This window comes from Columba livia, chromosome 4 (genome assembly GCF_036013475.1).
Source record: "Columba livia isolate bColLiv1 breed racing homer chromosome 4, bColLiv1.pat.W.v2, whole genome shotgun sequence".
Lineage (NCBI taxonomy): Eukaryota > Metazoa > Chordata > Aves > Columbiformes > Columbidae > Columba > Columba livia.
In genome coordinates this window covers 35,218,690-35,243,030 of record NC_088605.1, presented here as the reverse complement: position 1 = coordinate 35,243,030, position 24,341 = coordinate 35,218,690, and the positions used below count along the sequence as shown (strand labels likewise).

At 36.9% G+C, this 24,341-nt stretch overlaps 1 protein-coding gene across 49 annotated transcripts in view; it reads left to right on the top strand.

The window, feature by feature from the left end:
* TENM3 (teneurin transmembrane protein 3) overlaps positions 1 to 24,341 on the top strand; it is a 1,347,463-nt gene that overhangs the window by 1,198,920 nt on the left and 124,202 nt on the right. For 29 of the 49 annotated variants that reach the window (XM_065061257.1, XM_065061277.1, XM_065061276.1 and 26 more), the window contains 2 exons: positions 14,920 to 15,157; positions 20,232 to 20,324. In XM_065061257.1, coding sequence (XP_064917329.1) covers positions 14,920 to 15,157; positions 20,232 to 20,324 — 331 coding nt within the window. Of the gene's footprint in view, positions 1 to 3,346; positions 3,364 to 14,919; positions 15,158 to 20,231; positions 20,325 to 24,341 lie in introns of those variants that run through there. The other 20 variants (XM_065061291.1, XM_065061280.1, XM_065061279.1 and 17 more) reach the window with 2 other exon arrangements.

The window sequence follows — 24,341 nt, the reverse complement described above, 5'->3', positions numbered from 1 at the left end:
CCATTAATCACCTGAGCGCTAACTCTAAGGGGAGTAAATCTGGCGTCTTTGCCTATGTTCAGCAAAGATGGCGAGTTTATCATGTTAGGAGGGGTTCACACATCCCGTTGTACACAAACCTGATGAGTTGACTGGCTGGGACCATGGAAAGTGATAGGAGATTAGCTGAACATGTAACTGTCGTAGAAAACTACACTGGCATGAGCAGCAATGCATCAGTCATTGAATTTCTTTCTCGGGATTTGCTAGGAAAGAGCTAGCATCGTTTCTCACTTCAGTATATGAGTCACTTATTTTGATGGCCCGAGCATTTACTTTCATCTCTATTCTCATAGCACGAGGAATATTCAGGAGTGCCCCTATGGCCTACATTTGGGTGAGGAGTAAACAGTCATAAACAGGACTTGTGCCTCTAGCAGATGTGATGTTTTTTTGCAACTTTGTGCTTTGGAGACATGATAAACAGAAATCAACTGGAGTTTACTTAAAGAAGGTACAAGGATCCTACCGGAAAGAAACAATGAAGAAAATTTATGTCAGGTATCTGAGCTTGAATGAAGCATGGAGCTCAGGGACATTGCAAGTGGCTTTCTTTTGTATGCTTTGCTACCAGTCTGACCCCCTGGTTATTGCCCGAGCTAGTCAAAACTGGGGCGTGCTCATCCATGTAGCTGTCTGTTGGCCAAGGGCAGACGTGTTGCATTCCAGCAGCCACAGCCAGATGGGTTCCAAACAAGTATATCCATCATCTTTCACGGGATGAGGGCTTGAGTTTCTGCTTGTGTCTAGACTTCCAGCATTTTGATGTCTGACTGCTAGCTGGTTAGGTATTTTGAAGATAAATTATTCCTTGCCTTTTTTGACAAGTTCTGTACAGTTGGGAAAAGTTCTCAATATAAATTGCTGAATGTGAAAATTCTTCGGATTTTCCATTTTTTTTAAAGAAGAGTGTATACTTGTAGCATGCCATGAAGAAGTCCATATTTACCAAAATTCATTAGAAGGTCTTCACCCAAACTTTGCTGAGAGCTATACAATATTTTGGAATCTAGGCTTGACGTTTGTGCTGTTATGGAAGAATATTGCCATGCAAGCATCTTATTTTGTAATTGTTGCAGCAAACTCTAAAATAGCTCTTAGCCTCTGTTAAGTATCTCATTGGTATTTAGAAATTTACAAAGTCAGGGTTTACTTTTAAAGATTCAAAAAATTTAAAATAGTGGTTTGATTCAATTATTATTATTATATGGTAACAACTGAAAGAGGAAAACTTGGAACCAAAACGTACCCATTTAAAAACAAATATTCACACATACAGGGCTTTACACTGTCTTTATTGCCAGTTTAGGCTACACAGTTACTCAGTGCTTCTGTTATCTTGAAAATCTGTCTGCGTGCTGTTGTGAATAACTTGCTCTTACTGGTGGAGTTGCTGACAGCTACCCTGTTTCCCCCAAAATAAGTCAGGATCTTATATTAATTTTTGCTCCAAAAGATGCTTACTTTTTACATGTATAGCTGCCTGCACACTATTCAAATTGACTTTTTAAATGAACTGTAACTAGGGCTTATTTTTTTAGTAGGGCTTATATTTTGAGCATCCTCAGAAATCCTGAAAAATCCTGCTACGGCTTATTTTTGGGGTATGTCTTATTTCTGGGAAAACAGAGTATTTAGACTTTAAGCTTTCAGAAGTGCTACTAAGTGTCCGTGTTCATGGCTTCTAAAAGCACTGGATTATGAAGTAATTTTAGCCGCTAGCGTACCTCAAAGTCGTCATTGTTTGCCTGTATTATTTTATTTAGATGAGTAATTCCAAAGTGTGAACCTCTCTAATAGATTTAGTTTGCTTGAGACCATAAAGTGAGCTGGTAGCTTTTGCTGAAAATGTTGCCTTGATGGTGAGGTTGATTTTTCTTTGTGGAAGACAGAACATTGTCCTGTAAAGCCATGTGTAACCTGTGAAACCTTGCCCCCTGGGGAGGGATGCACACGTGAAGTTTTCACACTTACACCTGCATGGAGCCAGGGAAATTGGGCTGCAGGGATCAGATGGGATGACTTCCACGCACTTCCCCACCCACAGGCTCTTTCTGTGGAAAAGTGATGGAAACTCAACCCATATCAGAAAAAAAAATGATATTGTTAATATCCCCTCCCATTCCCCACACTGGCAGCGGCGAGGGGTCGCCCCTCAGCAGAACACAAAGCATACCCTTTGTCCTCTTCTCCACAAACACAGTGATCTGTGTGCTCTTCATCATAAACGCAATTGGAGGGCAGAGGACCTTTACTCACCTCTGCCATACCTGTTCAAGTTTCACCCATAGAACATCTTTTGTTTGAAGAGCAGCGAAGAGCTGTCGGGTACATAATTGATTCCTGCAGCCCCTGTGCCTTGGCAGGTATCATTAACCAGCCTCAGTGGGAGCACCGTGGACATACAAAGGTTCTCACTTGCTTCTGATCATGCCACAAGCCGCTGGCTGTGCCAGAGAGAAAAAAAAAAAAAGAGAGAGATTTCCTGACTTAACTCTGCTGTGGTCTTACCATGAGACAATTCTCCCTCCTGAAATGTTTGTTTTTAGCTCCCGGTAGTAGTGATAAAAGCATGTTAAATATCAGACTTCTCAGCCTGAGACCATCTGCTTCCCTCGCAATCAGGTACCACCCGCACACAGGAGTTGCTTGTCACTGGCATTGGGGTTACAGCAGAAAACAAAAAGAAAGGCATTTTCCCATCTGATAGTTTCACTGGAAGATGGACCAGGGAAATGTGTTCAGGCAGAGGGGGTGGAATGACACTAGAAACAGGGTGGTTTTTTTTTCCCATGAGTAGAAGACAGCAGGCTTGCAGAACTCCAGTCACTCAGATCTCCTCTGGCTCTATGTGTGTGTAAGATCTTGTCCCCCTTGACTATGGCAAAGCTTGCCTTGAAATCAGCAGTGTCACATGGTGAGCAGGCTGTCTTTGGAAGTGCTCTCCCACCATACCAAGAAAAGCTTTTGCCAAATTTGTTACTGGTGAAATGACAGCTGTTAGGTTTAAATGGAGTTTACATACTTTCAGCACATTAAATCATTTGAAACTCAAACTCTATTTATTGTAGAAATTAGATTACTAGTAGGAGGTTTCAGATAAATCTTTTTTTTAAGAACTAAATTACATGCAGAATTTGTAATTCTGCCAGAAGGACATAGAATTGTAATGAATCATTTTACTTAGCCTTTGCTTACCCCAGAAGAAGCAACAACGTCTCTTTTGCTGCTGCAGTTGCCCGGAAGGCAGGAGCATCGTGGAATTCAACTGGCATTTGCTAACACTATATGGGAGATTTCATCACTTTTCACTGCACCACGGAGGTGATTTACTTTGTGCTTATTTGTATATTTTGCCGTTGTTTCAAAAACATTCGTTTCAGTTCTGCTTTTTTTGAGTCTTTTTGTGTATACTATCTAGTTGGCTACTTAAATCAAAGGCTGTGGTTGAGAATTGTGATTTCTCTGCCTTTTATCTGTTCTGTCAGTGTCTGTCCTAAAACTACAGCAATGTTATTTAAAAGGAAGAGCTTAATACCACATGGATCAGCCAGGGTTTTTTTAAGGAGCTTAGTTCAGGCAAGAAGCTGTAAAGTTTAGCTAGAAACTGATGTGAAAGATCACCTGCTCAAAACAGCTTTGGAGCAGCAATGTGGTTAGGACATAATGAAAATATGCACAGGAAAAAGCAATGCCTACAGTCATTTATGAAATTATGTATAAAAAGTGAATGTAAGAATTCTTTTCATAATTTGCTGGTTTATACATGTAAAAAACAGTTCTGGAATTTCCCCCCTAACTTTGTGTTTATTATTGAACCATAGTTGTTTATTGTCATTACTATAGTATAGTCTGTTTAATCTGTTCAGCATACTGCTGTCCTTCACAGCATTTGCAGAAATAATAATGAACCCATACAAGTGTCTAATTAAATCACTCTCCATGTCCACTGATACCTCTGAAGTTATCACAGATTTACTTGAGATGCTGTGCTAGATGTGGGATTGTGTTGGTAAGTTACATGAACTGAGATACACTGAAAGGTAGGGTTTTTTTTTTTCAGCTCTTAGCAATTCAAAGTGTATGTTGGATTTGAGGGTTAATGACTGTCTTCTTTTTGAAAAGGGAAGCAGCTGTACTGGAAAACCAGAGCATCTTTTTAAGAAGTCTTTTGTAATGGATTTGTTCTTTTGATTGATATCTAACTAGACTTAATTGTCATTAGAATAGAATAAAATCTTAGTCAAATCAGAAAGGTTTTGTAGGTTTAAAAAAAAAACAAAAAAAACAAAACACACCACATTAGGAGAAAGAGCAAAGTTCTAATTCACATATAAGCCTTAAAAGCTTATTTAAAGTCATTAGAGAACAATAGTTCCTCAGTTTGCTCTTTTGGAGGCCTCCTCCTCTTATGCATTTCTCTTCCCTTACACAGTTAGGAGAAAAAAGTATTTAAAAGATATTTTGGAAGCTTGATTCCCTATTCTTTTTCTCTCTTTCATGATCTGCATATTCATTATACAGGTAGATCAATTAATTGATCTGGAGGCACAAATTCATCTGGTGACCTGCTGCTTTACTCCTCTCTTGCTCTAAAGCCCAAGCTGCAGCCCATAAGACCTTTTACCTCTAACTCTAGAGGCAAGGATTAAACTCCATTTTTAAAAAAGCAAGACTGTAGGGTAGGCATCTCACTTCTGTGTTTTCCATAGAAGTTTGGTTGTTATGGTTTTCTAATAAAATTGTATATGCTTCCTCATTTTTCTTATTTTTTTTTTCTGAGCTGTTCACATTTGCGTGTCTCTGTTATTCATTCAACCTCTTTTCTGTGCAATTCTATCATTTTTTTCCCCCATGGTTTTCTTTTCATCTCAGTGGCCCTGTTCCTTTTTCATTTCCTCCAAAGCAAAACATGAATCCCTCTTATCTCAGTTCTTTCAAATCAGATGAAACAAACTCACCTATTTGTGCTTAGAAGTTTTATATTGTGTTTTCCCATTCCTAGCTTATCTTTCACAGATTTTATTAGTGTGGCCTTGCTTTCTCAGGCAAGTCTAAGCATGCAGAACTTGGTCAAGAATTTCATCACTTGTAAACAAGGAACTAATTTGGGGGCCTTTCAAACTACTTTTGGATTTGTAAATTTATAAGATTTACAAAAAGGCACCAATAACCTCAGCAAGTCCATGACAAAAATTCAGTTGACTTCATTAGTGAAGAATTTTCCCCCTGGCTCTTGGAACCAAGGAAATCCAGTGGTTTGCTCCTTCTTCATGAATGTCAGCCATATGTCAGTAAAAGTCAAGTTGTGAAAGAGCTTTTCAGATGGTATTTTATTTATTGAGAAGAAAGGTGGTTTCTCACAGCACCAGTTGTGTTAGCTGTTAATTATTACATAATCATGACTTGAGTGTACTTTTTCAGGTTAAAGGATTGAAAGTTGAGGGGTTTAACCTGTACAGTAGTCGCTATGCTTCTAAAGTAAATAGCTTTTGCAAATTGTTTTTCTTGGAAGTGCTAAGAAATAAAATCAGAAGACAAAGACAAACATACAGTCGTAGCTTACTTTGGATTAATGATTTTGGATAGGAACCAAAATTATCTAACACTTGAAAACGCTAGGAAATCTATTAAGAAGTCATACATCAAACTTTGCAATCCATACTGCGCTCCAGTTAAACGTGTGGTGTGAAATGAGTACATATATTAACACACTGACATTTTGCCTGAATCAGGCTTATAGAACTTACTTGACTTAGAGCTGAAGCATGGTACTTCTTTCCTATAACATTTATTTATAAATAATAATTTTTGCAGTCGAATTTAAGTGGCTATCTGTATTTGCTGTAAGCAGAAGGTTCCAGATGAGCAGAGCAGGAAGTGGGATACTCCAGATTGTTTTACCTGTGGTTTACAGGCAGGTTTTGGCTATGTACTCAGAATTTTTTCAGATTAATTCTAGTCCTCTGTCAGCATTTTGGAAAGCTGAATTTTTACTCCCCTTACAAAGTCCTTCAGCTGGACTTCTCCATTTTTGTTTCATGTTTTGTTTTCTTTCGATGAAAACCTGGATTCTCCGATTAAAAGCTAGCCTTCGATTTGTGAACTCAAAACATATTTCTCCACTGACTTCCACGAGTTATGAGCAAAGACGATTACCTGAAGCCAGCAGTACTTGCATAATTTTCTCACTTCTGACTCTAAACAAGGAAGAAAGATGATCTGATTTATAAAGGTGCAGAAAGTCTGTGCTGAAAAGAAACAAGTACAACTTTAAGTGAAGCCCGTGGGTTTAATGATTCCCAGTCCCAGGGAGTACTTGTCTTTTCCCAGTTTGGTCTCCAGGTAAATTCCTGAAAATAAGTCAATGATGTTTTACCATTGGAGGGTTCTGTTTGGTTTCACAGGCCTCAGGTCCTAAAAAGAGAATAGTAATAACATCTGTTAGTATCCCTGCTAACTACTGTGTGGTTTAGTCTGTGGTGGAAAGAGATGGTGTTCGTGTAATATGACAGCAGGATTTTAAGCACATGGTTGCTTCTAGTTCGCTCTGTGTGCAGAGTTGCCATCATGTGTTTTACGGTGTCCTTTTTTTTTTTCTTGTCTTGTAAAGCAAGATCCTAAGTATGTTACCCCAACAGGTTAAATTTCAATTTACTTTTAGTGGTGTTTCTGTACTTTTCTTTTTTTATCTTTCTTCTTAAATCCCTCTGGGGAAGAAGAGGCCACTATTAGGAAGGTTGGTTGTTGAACTAGTTCCACTGTAGCTTTTTTCACTGAAGCTGAAATATTTATGTCTGTTTCAGCTTTCATAAGGTGATTAAGTCATCCTCAGCTCAGTCCAAAACCTGCAAATTTTCTGTTTACATTGTTACTTAAAATGTCTGTCTTGTGAATGACAGCAGCAGCATCATTTTTCCATGATCCAGGTGAATTTGTTCTCCCAGTCTGAGCTCTTTCACCCAGTATGCTTTTCTAAGTCTCCTTCCCTCCTTTAACTGGTCTCTCATATGATACCTTGGCCAAGAAGACATGTATGGTTCTATGGTATTTAAATTAAACAGATTTTGCCTGCGGTAGTATTGACTGTGTGTTACATATGTATTGAAGGGGTTAATGGAGCAGTTACAGGCTGGAGGTGGATATGTTGGAATGCTTTGAGAATCGATTCCAGCTAATGGAAAAAATGTTTTAAAAGTGAGCTGGTTCAGTTCCCACAGTGAACAACAGAGAGTGGAAACAACATTTAATAAAGCTTTCAGAAGTAAATCCTCTGATTTTTCCTTTCACCACCATCTGTGGAAGAAATGTCTGCTTTCTTCTCAATGGGCAGTATTTCTTCCTGCAGTGTATTTGCCTGACTCTGTCAGGTATCAAGAGAAAGCTCTTTTATGTCTTTGAACAAAAAAAAATTGTAAAATATCTTCTGTTCATTTGCCCTCTAAGTCTTAAGTTCTATTGACTTTGCACATTTTTGTTTAAATGGCAGGTTGACCAAAAATTACCAGTCCTAAGATTCCTTCTTGGCTGTCCCTAACTATCTGGTTTCTAGTACATTAAAGAACTTTTAACAATATGCATCTTGTTTAACAAAGACGGATGCTGCAAATGTTGTGCTTGGAATATTGGGGAATGTTGCATCTTCTGATTTTTCTGTGTGTCACCTCCATTTTAAAAATTAAGTCATTAATATTTGGCAAACGTATCCTGTTACTTGTGAAAATAATACATTATTACATTTGTTGTCCTTTGTGGGTTTTTTACTATATGGTTCTCATGCAGAGTTGAGTGGCTTACAATAATATTTTTGCATTGCTAGTTATGATAATTATACACAGATTTAAATTAAGGAAGGGGTTTTGTTCTATTGATAAATATCACTGAAAAATCCAAGTTTTATTTTGCATTTGAGAATTGGCATGATTTTAAATGCAGGGCATATTTGTTGTGAACCATGAACAGTCTTTATGAAACCTGAAGAAGATTTGTGAAAACAGCCTGTAATAAAAATCACACATGCTTCATAAAACACTACTTGATAGATATCACTTGCACCATTAAGAACTAAACGACAAAGGATGTAATTTCAGTCCTGGCATGCAATATTAATTGAAAGCCTTTAAAGCATCTTGCTGATGGGAACTATGACAACATGACATTGAAGAATTACGAACTAGAGACATCTATCTTAATCAGATTTTCAAAGTAAATGCCATAAAATAGAAAGTTATTTTGTCTGTCTTCCTAGGGTCACATATGATATAGAGTGTATAGCTTTTTAGCTTGTTTATGCTAAAAATACTAGGGACAAAAAAAAATCTGTCTTTCAAGTAAGTTTTAGGTTCAGTTCATGTACTTTGGAAAGTTTTTGTAAAAAGATTATTAGTAACTGATGATTTTTGTTTACTGCAGTACACTTTCTAAAACATTATGGAGAACTGAATTACAAAGCATAGCTGAGCTGCACAGATGTTATCAGTATGAAGTTGCTGAGGAGAAATACTTTGCTAAATGGATGCGAACTGAAAAGTCAAAGTTAGAGGTGTACCTTTAACCTGGAGTCACCCTTCTGTAGATAGCACAACTGAAAGACATTGGTAAAAATATGTTTTCTTTGGTTCCTAGAGACTGCAATTTCTGCTCATGACTCATTTCTTTGTATTCCAGCATATATTTAACTGGTAAAGAACAGCTTCGTCATAGGATATAGGAAGTTATCAAAATGTACTTTGTGGTTTAAAATACCAATGTTATGTGTTAGGGACTGTGCTACTGCCCTCCAGGGAGCTCCTGCTACTCTCCTCTTGCCATCTGGTAGATCTTAGACACTCACCATGTGTGCACCACTAGACCATTTAGAAATTTTTCCACAATCAAATAAGTTTTTCTTCTCTTTCAAAGCAAAAGACTTCATTTCTTTTTTAAAAAGTAGAATAATGTTGAGATTTAAAGAAAAATATGTAACGTGAATAACAAAATTCAGGGGGTTTTAACAATTTCTTCCAAACTTAGGATACATAAGCAAGGCGATGCAGTCTTTCAGAGCATACTCTACAGTTAAATTCACTGGTAGTTTCTCATTCCTGGGTAGCTTGACAGGTTGTCAGGCCCTACAGGCAGTGTACTGATGAGGAGACAAACATTGGCCCACTTTGATCAAGCTACTTGTATGACTTTTTGCTATTTTATATTATAATAGTATACACACACACACACAAGATGCATATCTTGATCAAAGCGCCCTTGTCAGTTCTCCACATTGATGTCACCATGTAGCTGGCACAGGAGCACAGAGTGCTTCAGGAAGAAGGCAGCAGCAGCAGCTGTGAGTTAATTCTGTTTCCATCTGTATGTCCATTAGTTGTAAAGCAAGTTGTGCAGGCTGACAACATACCCGAGTGAAAGGGCTCTTGTGTGGTGGTAGGCACTGTGTCACCCCATTCCTTGGGTTGAGTGCATGGCTTGAATCCTTAAAGCAGTGGGCAGGACAGAGCCAATTTGGACATGGATAAGATTAAACAAATACCTTGGGATTAATCACAAAATGAGCACATAGAGCAATTTATCTTGGGTTGCCATTATAGCTTGTAGTAAATGATCAGAAAGGCAACTGAGTCTTGCACCCCTTGGCAGAAAGAGTATATACTGAAGCAGTGGTTCATTCAAAACACAGATCTGCCCAATTACAAATGAACACTTAAATACTTTTTTTTTCCCTCTAAACCCATAATGTTCTTGTTTTTTCATTAATTAAATACAGCTTCTCATGAAAGGTGCTCCCAGCCAGAAACTTCTGGAGCCAATGATTTTATGTGTATGCAGAGTCGCTAAAGCCCCAGCCATAGCAGGGCAGGTCTGAGCCCTCTGTAAGGAAGGACTTGAGAAAAAAAAACCCTTCTTTGGGAGCTCTGGGAAAAATTAAGCCGTAATACCCACTCTCTTCAATTTTCAAGGATTTCCATATGTCCATGTGTCAATTAGATACAATTTTAAGCCCATCAGAGTGTTTTAATTAGGAAATCAAACCACTTGTTAGAGAAATTACTTTTGACTGCTAGCAATCAAAGGCTAGCAGACCAGGGACCAGTGACATGGAAATGAAAGGTTATATTTTTTACCAGTTCTCTAAAATATTTGGTGTTTTCCAGCTGGTTGCTTCTGGTACATATTGTGGATATTTGCTTTAGCATGGCAGAGACTCTTCTGACGAGAGAGGAAAAAAAGGAGCATCCAGACTAAATAAGAGTTAAAACTCTTGCAGACATAGATATTGAATTACATTTTGTTCACATTTGAAATGTTTATATCATAATGGAAGTCTTCGCTTTTGTGTTTGTCATGGAAACTCAAAGTTGACATTAATTATACACTATTAAAAAAGCCTAATCCTTATCAAATGGAAATAATCTCTTTTTCTTAGAGGAGTAGCTAACTGACAGGTCTCAGTGATCTGTCTGTTACAGAAAGGCTATCACACAAAATGTGCAACAAATTACTCTTTTTGGATACTTGGTCTGCTATTCTCCTTCTGAATTAAACCCTTTCCCCCAAATGGCAGTAGTTATTGTAAATGTTTCTCTCTCTTTACCTTCTCCTTTTACATATGCATTTTTCTGTATTCTTTCATATGCTGTTCAAATTCTGTAACAATTAAATGATAAAATTAATTAAATGTAAATTACTCTTGGAAAAGGTAGAGAGAAAAAGGTTTTGTGAGAGGCTACAGAGTGCATATGATTTACCTCTACAATTGAAATGGCTGCTTTCCTTCACTGCAGTTCCCTAGGGTAAATAACAATTTAAATATGTTTTGAAAAATTCATATAGCTGTAGTAAGACAGCTTTCTACCCGATTTCTTGTGACTTTTCTGGGTTCTGTACATATGTTCACATACATAATTATCTGATGCTGACTTATGCAGCAAATGCCTCAAAAATGTGGGGCTTTTTTTGTTGCACCTGAACAACTTAAATGCACAGGCCATTTGCTGGGCCAATTTGTATTTGCATCTTTCTGCAGAAATCTTCTCTTTAAGATGAATGGAACTGCTTTACAGTCATTAAGGTCTAGACCAAACAAGGAAGTTTTAATTAAAACATAGACCTAAGCCCAGCTGTACCCATACCTGCTTATTTTTAGTGTTAACAAGGCATTGCTATTTAGTTTAAAAAAAATTAGAATTGTATTTGAAGTCCAATTTAAAGCAAAGCAACTGTAACTTTCTTAAATAGTTTTTAAGTATTTCAACACAATTGTGCTTTATCAGATGATTCAGTGCTCATTCTTCCTCCTGATAGTCTATAAAAAGGAAATTTCTAGTAAGTGGTTTGTTGTGAGGGCCCTGGCCAAGTCCCAAGACCACCGGTCTTTTCACTAACAAAAGGAAGAATCGTTTCCTTCTGGGATTCCTGTTTTCTAACAAGCTGATGGGTAGAGATGAAGGAGAAGTGACAGGGTCTCAATACTGGCTGCTGTGGCCCATGCGGGACTATTTTCCCTAGCAGTAGTCTCCGGTGTTGGCACAGTTCATGAAGTGTATGTATCTCTGTCATGAAACTCCCACTGTCTTTATCAATTCCTTAATTATGAAAAGCAAAGAAACATCACTTTTCTGGCTGTGGTGCTGATTTCTCAAGGGACCTGTGTGAATCCCTTAACATATATACCTCAGTTTCCCTGCATGTGCAATGAGAATATTTTCATAGTGTCACAGGGTTGTCAGGAGGTTTAGTTACTGTGTAAGACTGATGGCTGTGTGGAAGTTTCAGTAATACTGAAAGCTGTTCTTTAGCTATTAACTCCTTAAAAGGGGAGTAAAAAAAGGAAATCTGGCTCTGGCTTAAGAACAGCGTTCAAAACATGTCTGTTTTGATGATTATATCTTCCTCACAAATCAGTGCAAGATTGAAGTTTCTGTTAAAAATTCCGTGACAGTCGGAAGAACTGTCAATTCAGGAAATCCGGCAGGTTGAAGAAAAGATCGAAAGAGCAGTCCTCAGTGATCTCTGTCAGAACAGCAACACAGGACTGAGGAAATTTAGAGGAATACAGATTTTAGCTCTATTGATTTATGGAAAATCTAATCTTGTTAGGCTCAATTTTACCTGTAGCTGTTGCACAATTAGAAGAGGAATAAATCATTGCAGGTTTTTCAGGCATTTCTGGTTCTGCAGAGGCTGTAGATTCTGTGCCAGTTGAAGTCACCCTCAAACCCTAGAAAATGTCACCTGGCAGTGTCCTGAGGGGAGAGACAGGTGGGCTTTGAGGATGTGTAATCTTTGCAAAGTTGCACTTGCTGTGCTCCTCTCGCTCCCTTCTAGCCTGCTCTAATGGTTACAAGCTCAGCTCGCAACTCTTAATTTATATGTTGCTCTGAAGTTTCAGTCTTGGTAGCATTTATATGTGACATATCTGAAGGGCTTTGTAGGCTCACAGTAAATTTCTGAGGGAATAATCTAAATCCCAAACAGTGGCCTGAGTATTTTGCCTGTGGGCTGAGGAAAACATTTTCACTTCTCCAGTGTGTTATCTGTGTACTAACTAGATATGTTGCTTGGGGAGGGCATAAATATCCTTTACAGAGGCTTTACCATCCCTCTTCCTTGTTGTTAGAGTCTGTGGGAAGGTCTGACACTTACCTGAGCCAAGCCTGCAGGCCTGGAATAGTCACTTCACACCCTCTGTTGTAAGAGAACAGCGTAGCAGATGATGTTGCAAGGTCTTTAGTACTAAAAATGATAAATTAAAAGAGCGATTTTTCAGATGAGATTTTAAATGAGAGGAGGACCATGTTGCACTGACTGGCAACACTGTTCAACAAGGCTTAGGCAGGTGGGAGAGGCAAAAAAGGGAATAACAAAGACAAAAAGTCAGGTCCATAGGACAATTTTGATTAAGTAGTTTATCTGATTGAAAGTAAATTACAGAAAAATATTTATTTTCACCGATAAGTTTTTTGTAATTTAATTAATCATTTATACCTATATGTATTTGCACATGCTCATGCATAAAAAAAATGCACACAGACATGCGCGCATATATATATATTTGAATATACACATACACCTATATATTATAAAATATAGGACCACAATTAATTCTGCACCAGCTGATAAATAGCTTGTAATGTAAATCAGATAAAATTTTAAGTAGACACGGGGAAAAAAGTCTTTGCTAGTGTTAGTCTGTTAATGTTCCGTTAGCTGTCTTGTTGAAATGTGGCTTGAAGCCCTCGATAGTGATTGTAATCACATGCAGCAACATCCTTTGTGTTGGTGTTGGTAAAGACAAAGCTCATCAGTTGTATCGTTCCTGGAGGTTAATTTTTCATTAATGTGTTAGGGATTTGGTGTTGAAAACCTTATTGGCAATGTAAAAGTTGTCATTATTTTAATGGCAGATTCAGCATTGCTGTGGTTCGTGACAAAAGTCATATTGACCACACGAGGTAATTGGAAATGAGAATGGGCTCTCAGAAAGGAAATTATTCCAAAGGCTGGATTTCCTGTTTAAGCCTAGCACGTCTATTCCTTAAAATTCTCAAATTTTATTATGTTCACAACATGAAAAATTACTCATTGTTAATTTACTTTTATAGTAGTCACCTGTAAGTTATTGCAAATATACTTTTCCTGTGTTCTTTGTGCTGAGGTATTGAGTTTGTAACAGTTTGCAGTTATAACCAGTTCCAAAAAAGGGAATTGCTTATGAAGATCAAATAACTAACCTAAAAACTACGTGAAAGCATTTACACTGTGAGCAAAGTGCAAGCCCTGTATCTTCTGCTCTGCTAAAGACTTGCATTTATATTATTAAGTATGTTCTGCTACACTAGTTTAGGAAATAGAATGCAATTTGAATTACATATTGTTAAGTGCTACATTTTTAAGTGTCATCAATCATTGCTAAATCATGACAAATGAAGGGTCATAAGGTTTTTTTAATTTTGTGTTTATTGTGTTGTATGACAAGGTTTGTCTTCTGTTTATGTCTTATTTATTACTGATTTTGCAAAACAGATTATTAAAACCTAACATTGATTAAGATATTTGATTGTGTGTTTTGCTGTTTTGATGTTTTGGTTTTAAGCTTTATGGGTGTTGTGTGCTTTGGCTAAGTCAAAAAATATTTCCTTTTGTTTTGATGGCCTGACTCTCTGATCACCTGTGACTTACTTCAAACTGTAGTTATATTGCATAGTGTGAAATTGGAAAATCTGTTCTGCGTGTGTTCTAATGGATGTGACGGTCATTAAGTATATGAGTCTTCTGACGTTGTAATCAGATGTGATTCAGTCTGTTAAATATCCATGAAGCAACATCTGCTTCACAGAGTGACCTTCTGCTAAAGAATACTTAGCATCTATTAGCAGATCATAGTGCAGATCTGCCTTATTTGAAAGGCACTAAAGTAGAGTAGTCTACTGCTGTTTAGCAACTAGCTTGTAATAATTTATTGCAGTTAAATAAAGCTTAAAAAAAATCCATTAAATAATGATAGGGATTATATGCATTTCGAAAACCTTTGTGTTCTACTGAAATTACCCATTTAATTTCAGGGTTGGTTTGTTAAAAAAAGCTGAAATCTAAAGGCACATTAGGGGATCTGTCAGATGCTATCTTCTGTAGGTGTTAATAAAACCAGATTAAAAAAACCTGAAACAAATTAAAACCAAAAGCAATTTTACCATCTGTTGTATATTAATTAGAACTTTGTGTATCAAGGGTAAACTTGCTCTTAGAGAATGTCACTGAATGTCTGCTAATAGAATAATATGCAAATATATTAGATGATAGGATTATATTGAATTTCTCATTCTGCTTTGGTTGTAGCAAGTGCTAAGATTGTGTATAACGAACTTTAATTTTCTTTCTTCTTAGAACAACCTCCAAATAACCAAGGCCAGTCGACCCTGCAGCCTTTGCCACCTTCTCACAAGCAACATTCAGCACAGCATCACCCATCCATCACCTCACTTAACAGAAACTCACTGACAAATAGGAGGAATCAGAGTCCGGCCCCGCCGGCTGCTTTGCCCGCCGAGCTGCAAACCACACCTGAGTCAGTCCAGCTGCAGGACAGCTGGGTCCTTGGCAGTAATGCGCCACTGGAAAGCAGGTAAATACTTAAGTACTACTACAGACTGTGACACTTCTAAGGAAAAGAATGACCAGCAGCTAATACTGTCGTCATTCAGCAAACAAAAACTGCAGACTTTTCAGTACTAAAAGCTATCCTCTCCAATCCACAGCGACACTCTTTTCCCTAACAATGCCTATAGCAGAGTAATTGGACTCAGAGAGTATATTAAATTTTCCAGACAAGCATTTTTGTTCCTGTTCATAATCTATGACTTTTGACTATTTGAAGAAATTTCTTGTCTTGCTTGCCAGATATGTTATGTGTCAAATATATACTGCCATACAGATTGAATGTCAAGGCACTTTCAGTAATACTTTTTAACTCTTGTACTTGGTCCCCTTAAAGAAATACCCATGTGAGGCTAGGCATTTATTAAATTTGTCTAGGATTTGGTGAAATGAAAGAACCCATATAGTTCTGATATAATGATAAATGTTTCCTCATTCCTTTTTGTATTTTATAATTGACAACTGGCTCTATAAAAGAAGCAGCTAATATAAAGGGTGACACTAGCTTCTTTAGATGCAGAATGATCTATAAAAAGATTTTATAGAACTTACTGGCACAGAGCTGAATTTACCCACAGTGATTAATTAATACTCATGTAACACTCAGTCACCACTAATTTTTTATTAACGAAAGCTATAATATTCCAATTTAGTCATCAAACTGAGCATTTATAACTATATTAAAGCTGACAGTAATTATTGAAAATGTTTTTTAAATCCCTTCAGTTCATTCTTTGAATCCTTTTAAATTATGTTTTGTTGTGAAGTAAAGATAGTCCAGCTGATTGTGGCTAATTAAAACATACATGAACTTAAGATTCTCCATTAGGTACTTTTGTCCCCATAGATGTTTCAGGCAGGTCCTCTGTCAGGCTGTTGGGAATGGCTAATCCTTGTCTTAGTTTTCTTGGACCCTTCTGTATTGCTATGAGACACAGACACTGTGGAATAGGATCCTGCTGAAGGGATTTCATCATCAGATTCAGACAATTTAGTACATTAAGAAAGAGTTTTCTTATATAGAAGAAATAAATTTGTAGTTGGAATAAGACATTTGATGTTTTCAAGACTGGTTAAACTTCAGTAGATGGGTAAGGTCTTTCATATTTGCTTCTATTGCCATATATGTTTTTATTGTGTTTATAGAGAAAAAGACAGGAATTGAATGAGAATGCCACTTCCAACCTGGAGTAAATTTTTTTGCCCAGTAGAGTCTTTTCATCTTTTAAATGTTCTTGATTAAAAGCTAAGGGTATTTGAGCGTTCAAGTTCTGAAAACTTGTGAATGAGCTGAAATGCGAAAATATCACATAAAAACTGACAGGCACCTACTGTAGTTTCTTTTATAGTCTCACTTGGTTGGAACTCTGGAGGTGAAGAACCCATCTTATTTGTCATTGATTTTTCTTTTTTGGTTAAAGTTCCCTACTGAGTGTGATTCTTAGGCTCAGTTTCAGCTATATTAACAACTTTGTCATAGGTCTCTTCCTTCTTCCTTTTCTCAGCCTAAAAGGAAGTTTATTTCATCTTTGGCAATATTTTAGCTTATGTCCATAGTCAGCTTTTTTTTTTTCCCCACTTTTTTTTTTCCCTCCTTTTTTTTTTCTGACTTAGGTGACAGCCATTTAGAGGTACAGAATGTGAATGTCAGCATATATACATAGCTGTCTTCCTCTGTAGGCTCATCTTGGTGATGGTGGCATAAAAATGATATACAACATGCTATCATGTATAGCTGGATAGTGAATAGGCTGTTCTTGTGTATGTGCGTGTAGGTAAGAGACAGATGTATTTGCAAAGCCTGAGGGAGGCTTTAGTCCCTATGACTTTATAGTAGTAATGGAAGTGACTTTGAAATATATCTTTCATACTATTGGATTCAGTTGTATATTTAATAGAATATTCTAGAATTTGGCTCTGTATGGAGTTAATACTTTTGTGTAAAGCATTCATGTTACTGGTTAAACAGATGAACTGTGAAGTGACGGATCAATAAGGTCCAACAGATATTCCAGTTTATGGTTTTCTAAATATAAAAAGACTCTTTCCTTAAAATTTTATGAGGGCCTAAAACCATAACTTGAACTATGTGAGTGCTTCTTTCATCTTTGATGCCATCTGTAAATGACAATGATGTTACTGAGCAGTGGCAGAAATTGTCTTCACTCTATTGGGGTTACGTAAAATCTACATCTAAAAAAACCCAGCAGAACAGTGAGAAAATATTTCCTGCAGATTTCCTCTGATTTCTTGCAGACTGCAGGATCTTTTCATTGGACACGGAATGATCTTTACTATTTGCCTGTTCCTCAACCTGCTGCAAGTTAAATTCAGCTCTAGAAGCAATAGACCTGCTGGAAAAGCCAGCACAGTAGAAAAATATTAACTGTTGAAGAAATAAACAAGCAGGACATCTTTCCATTTTGTACTTGGAATTACTTATTGGATAGCCAAAGTAATGCAAATACATGACTACGTGTCAGGTGGCTGAATATTATAAATGATTATTAAGTAGTTATAATTAGTAGTTTTTTCATTATCATTGGTCTTTAAGTTTTTATTCACCTACTAGTTTTACAAGTGAGTTCTTGAGCACCAGGATCATTACATTCACATGGCTTTGCATTCTAGTAGGATCTAAATTACTGATATTTCAAAATACTTAGTAAATCACTTCTTTAAATGCTTTCTGTGTTAAATATTTGAACATGCAGATTTTTTTTTCTAATGCACAATCAATTATGTATGTTAGAAATGTGCAGAGGAAAAGTATGTTAGAATTTGTAAATTTGTTGGTAAAAGGGAGCTGGTAGTATCTCTTAGTGCATTTCTCAGGGAATATTTCATTAATTTTAGGCATTGAATGTCAAAGATAAATTTGTCAGCAAAGGGAAATTTACATATTCCAGTCAAGAAATAAATCTCCGGGAATATTATATAACTTTATTCAGAACCTGTGGTAACATGTCAGTGAATCAAAGAAAGATCTGCTTTTTCTTCCTTGATTTGCTGTATAAAATACTGCATTTTTTGATGGATGGCTGTACGTTGTATAATGGATTTTGATTTTTTTTTTATAGACACTAACGAAGAAACTCACATGTTTTTCATAGTCTGTACTGATACTGTTTAGTCTTCTCGTGCCCCTAGCTTAAAAATAGAATGGGTAGGAACATTACCAGATTCCATTACTTACCTACTAATTTTACCAAGAAGAAAGACACAACTGTTTGACAAAATACTTGATGTCTGGAAAATATTTCAGCATTTCCAATAATTTAATTAAGGTACTAGAATACCTCAGAAGTGGAACAGACAAAACAGTTCCTAGAAAGTCTTACTTCAAAATCATTCTGCAAGCTTGATCCAAACTTCATTTTAGAATGCGAAGATTTTAGTAACTCCTGAAGTGTGATGAACATACCCATAAGTCTTTATTGGGGTGGATTGCCAATAAGGCTAGCGCCTTCAGTATGGATTAAAATGTGGAAAGGGTGTTGGTAGTTTCCAGGGAAGTCTTAAATCAATTTGTGTAGAGGCTGATTGATTGTCTGCAAAAGCACAGTGTTGCTGGAGGTTAAAGTCTGCTTAAAGCAGTTATTTTACACGTTCCATCCATTAAAACAGTGCCCAGTTTAATCAAATTCAAAATTGTTCCATTCTCTAAGTCTTCCAGGTTTTCACACATGGACTTGATTAGACATTTTACTTGTCTTGAGAAGGCATGGCACGAACTAAAGGCAGACACTGGGGATGGAGTTTAAGTCGTGTTCTTCTGAAGACTCCATGTGTGATTGTGAGCATGCCACTTTGCTGGTCTGCAAGTTGGGAAAACAAAACTCTACTTAGATTGCTGAGAGCATGAATGCATTTTAAAGATTGACATGCCATAATTATGGTGTCAGTATGTACATACAGAATCACAGAATGGTTAGGGTTGGAAGTGACCTCTGGAGATCATCTAGTCCAACCCACATGAGGCATGTTCATTAAGTCAAACAACCAGTATTGTTTTCAAAGAGTAAAGTTGAATTTAAAAGTTTGTTTTTCTTTTGACATTCTGATGCAGTCAAGTGCTCACCAAGCATCTGCGTTTGAATCCTACCACACTGGGCCCATATGCTTATAAGCTTCCCTTGGTGTCAATAGTGTCTTACGTTAGATTTTTGCTTGATCTCTATGGTATCCTTCCTGCTTAAAAATCCCTTGCTGTCACTGCGAATACTTGGAATTTGGCCATGCTGTGTATTTCATCCCTTGTATCTTAGACAAGCAGTGATAGTCCGGAATTCAGTAGTATTTGCACGGTATTGCTTGAATTTATCATTCCTCTCTTCAAAGATATGCAGCCATTGAGGCAGCATGGGCCTATTTATTTTTTTTCCAAACTAATATTTTCCTGGTTTAGACAGGACAAAAGAAGTATGCACTTCTAAACAAAATAGTAGTGCCTAGCTTTGTTCCTCCCCCTTCATTTTCTTGCCATTCCCTGAGAGAGCTGGAGTCTGTGGTCCTTTCCTTCCCCTGCTGCTGTGCGAAGCCGATTGCAGAAGATGAGATCTCCACTCACTCTGTAGCCATCCCTCTGCATATTTTCTGGTTGACTGGCTGTGCCAGATAGGCAGCAAGAGACTGTCATTTAATGGTCTCAGTTCACTTTTATTGCTTCATCTCTGGTCCAGCCTCATCAAGTAAACAACATCCCCCACTACGCGCTGTTCAGTCCTTAAGCCTGTCTTGCCACTGGCAGCAGCCAGGAATTTTATTCGAGGACTTGCACATAAATAAGGGATCAGCAAAGGGCAGTGACCACCTAATGGTAGCCTTGTAAAACCATGTCTTCAAGTTACAATCCAGTATGTAGTTCAGAGAACAGCCTGGAGGGCAGATAAATCCCACATTCAAAATGCAGTTGCAGTTTTGCTCATTTGTAGAAAAAGGAAGTTATACAACAGAATTAGTATATTCTTTTTGTGGGATCATCCCATTCTTTAATTTGAAATTGCCACTCTAACTTCATCTTTTTGTATCTTTGTGTATAGAGAATTAGGAAATCAAGCAGTCCTTGCAAATGGTCATGACAACCTTATAGAGATGGATGTGTTTTCTCCAACATATCACGATAGCAGTTATGGGTATGTGACTCTAAGTGTTTGCATGATGCTAACTGTTGACACAGGAGACAAAAATGTGATTTAAAAAAATTTGGTTCCAATAGTCAAAAACATCTGGGACAGGCCTCCTCATCTTTATATAAGATTTTTAAAATATTTTATTAACGCTTTCAATAATTCGTCATACTGATACATGGTAAATGCAAAATGGAAAACTTTGCTGAGTCTTGTTTGCTTTCACTTAAGAAAGCAGAAGTGCAACTGAGATTGTGTTAATTCTCTGTGGCCTGATTCTGCAAGCTGTTGCAACCTATTTGCATTGTTAGCCATTTGCCAGATCTGATCCTGAGTTTGTAATGTATTTACTAGTTAGCAAATGTTTGTTTTAGAAATATTATGACATATTAATGTAGTATAAGAAATGACCAGTCAAAGTTAAGAAGAATTACATATCTAATCTGTAATTTTTGTCAGCTAGTTTGAAATTAGAACTGCTGATAAGTATATAACTGGAAGGAGGGAATTCCGTATAAATGAATATTTCAATTTATTTAAATAAAACAAATATTACAGATCTCTTCCTATCTACTTAACATTGTCATTAATATCAGTCTTATATTTGAATTATTTTTGGGCGTTCTTACATCAAATCATTATTTTGGTTTCTGATACACACACACAAGAAGAAAAAGAAAAAAGGTACAAAGTACCATTTCTAACAAGTTCTAGCCTGTTAATCAGCACAGTACGCTAAATTTTAGTAAAGAATTATTAATCATAAATTTACCTTTTTTTTTTTAATACTATAGTAAAAATCAGAGCTTTATGTCCAAATTCTGTTTTGCTAATTGTAACTCTTAACATTATAAAAGAGAGAAAGTGATATTTGATTAAATGATATTTGCATCTGCCCATTAATAAGTAATTAACCTGTAAAATACGTTGACACTGTACATTGATCTGTTTCATATTCCAAAAGCTCTTAAAGATTCACTTACCCACAAATTAAAATCAACAGCAGGAAGAGAATGGTATGCTAAATTCAATTAGTTAATCATTATCAGCAAACTCAAAGATATTGCAGATATTTACCAGAAGACCTTAATATATTTTCTTTAAAGTAAAAAAGTAAACATATTGTATTAAAAAAGAACAAAACCAAATATTATTGTTCCCTGTAGACCAATTACCATACAATACTGATTCAGGTGCATAATTGCTGAAGTAGAGTTAATGGAACCGTGCCTGGTTTATGCTTTATATGTTTGTAATGGAACTGCCCAATGCAAGTATTTTAGCAAATGGACTATGTTATACAAAATTCCTGTTAAGTTGATACTAATTCAGGTAAACATACAATGAAATTTATCTTGTTTGTAATCTCTTCATTTTTAAAATTAGGCTAGCAGGGATCATCTCCTGGTGTGAAGGTTGTCCAGAGATAATAACACATCAGTTCCAAAGCATAATAGATTTGAGACTATTACATGCTGTCAGCATGAAGATTCAGTTTATCAGCCTCACTAACATACTGTGTCACAGCTAGAATCATTATATATTTGGTTTTTTGTTTTCATGTCATGCATGTGTTACATTATGATATACTATTTCTTAGTTCATATGGCTTACGGAGAGAATATTTATCTAATGAATTTGACAATTTTACTGTTAATAATGGTAGTAGAAATAGACATTTGGATAGGAATTCTAATGATTCATAGTCCTAGACCTAAAGAATAGTTGTTTATAGCTTCAAGAGATTTGTGCACAGTGCATTAATTATCATAAGACAGCTGGAAATCTCGAAGTATTTTAATGGTATGTGTTGTTGGCTTCACTTCATACCACTATTCTTTTCTCTAATATGTAAACATATGTTAGTGTACATGTTGACAAATCAGATTAGTTTGAAGTAAAAAGTCGTCTTCTTTTACCTAACCTGATAGTCCCATCTCCAAGTTATCTAGATGTCAAAATCTGGAGGGGAAAGAAAAAAAAAAGAGTAAGATTCTCTACCAGTGAATTACTGTATTTATATTTCTTACAGATAGAGCTTCCTACTGTTTTCTATATCTATAGAATCTCCTCATTTTCTGAAAATTTTGCAATTTTTTGCAGGGTTGGGGTTTGAAAACTTCCTGTTGTATTTAAGTAACATTTCTTTGCAAGGAGTTTTGCTGGGGATTTTTGTCATCTGCTTGGGAAAAAGTTCAGGAGAGCTGAGCTTAAAACAGGTCTGTTTGTTATAAGGGCATAGTGCATTAAATTTAAGAGTGGGAGAAGCCAGGACTGCAGGCTGGATAGGAAACAACTGGAAATGACTGGGCACCAAAGGGGTAAGAGTGGGTGTGCAAATGGGTAGTTGGAGTAGTCCAGAAGGAGAAACTGAGTGTGGTTGATTAGGCAAGGTAGGACTATAGATAAAATTCTGGAGGACGAGAGACTGAATATCTAGGATGAAAACCAAAATTATCCCTTGTCCTTTAATGCTTGTGATTACTTGTGAAATCCTTTGAACAGCATATACCTCAGCACCTATAGGACTGACTCAAGATGATGAGAAACCTTGGCTGCTGGCATATGCTCTACTAGTGACAAATGACAGAAATAATCAAACCAAAGATTTTGCATCTGTGATTGCCTGTGCTGATAAGAAGCCTTTTCATGCAATCTCTGACGTTTCTTCAAATTTGCTTAAAAAAAATGCAAGTTGAACAAAAAAAAAACCACTTTAGTAAAAAGTCATCAACACCATAAAGTTAAGTGCAAAGTTAAAAGTAAACCTCTTTCTGCAGTTGCGTGGCTGTGCTTGAGACTGCCATCCCAGTAAGTGCAGTTTAGTTGAACCAGAAAGGAATTTTAACAGATTCTGGAGATACTCTCTGTCACATTCAAACAGGTGAGAAAACAATACTAAACATCATGGCAAAGCAAAGACCTGCATCACTGTTTAGCGCCAGCATCCAACATCTCTGATAAGGTTGGTTGCACAAAGAGAATTTCAGTTCCAAAAAGCCATATGTGAAAATGAGTGCCATTAAAGATAAAGCATGACCCTCTCTCTCTTTGGCACAGGGTGTAATCCTCTGCCTTATTGAACCCCTGGATGGTGGTCTCTCAAATCTACAAGTCTTGGCATGTTGCATGTGAGAGAGTACCGAAGTATAATAATCAACAAGTTTTCACCAAGAAACAGTAAGGACTGGAAAACAGGAAGGGAGTTGCATCGCGTGTACATGCACAATTGCCAAGTTGGTGGTAGCGGCTGTAATTCAGAGGTTATGACAGTGCTGTCACTGCAGTGACGTGAATCTGGCTGTTTGAGTGACTGCTGGTAGCGTAGTAGTGGCAGCACAGAGTTCATAATTGGTTATCAAGGACTCTGAATTGAAAGAGAACAGCAGCTGTAGACGTCAATAAGTGATCCGTGGTTCACAGATCCACGGAACCTTCAGGCTGCTTGCAGCTTGGGCAGAATCAGATCCTATCAGTCACTGGCAGAATAACACTTTAACTTCCCTCTTGTGTTATTTTCTTTTAAAATGTGCACTAATTTAGTCAGGTCTTTCAGCCACAGGTGAAATTTTAACCTTTGCTTCAACTTCTGAATTAATATTTGGGTAAATAACACAGCTCTGAGTCTCTCTTAAACCACATTTGCTTTTTGAAAATGTCTCCATGAGCCTTTTAAGATATTTGGAGCAATTGTTCTCTTTTAGATTTATGAAGACACCAAGGGTAGTAAAAGAGATGGGAGAAGTGCTTCTGCCCTACCTTTCTTCTTTCATTTTGTCCCTGGAACTGGCCAAGGTTAGAATACCTCATTTCAGAGACAACTTTCTGTCTTTGTCTATCTTGGTAGGGATGTGATTCCAGAAGAGCAGAGAACAAGATCAGGAATTGTAATACAAATTCTTAGTGGTTCCATGAGCATTTCCAGTTCTCACTGCAAAATTCAGGTGCTTTCCTCTACTCTCTCTTTGGAGAGAGGAGAATTTGAACATGATGAACACTGTCAGTAGCAGAAAGTGCACTAAG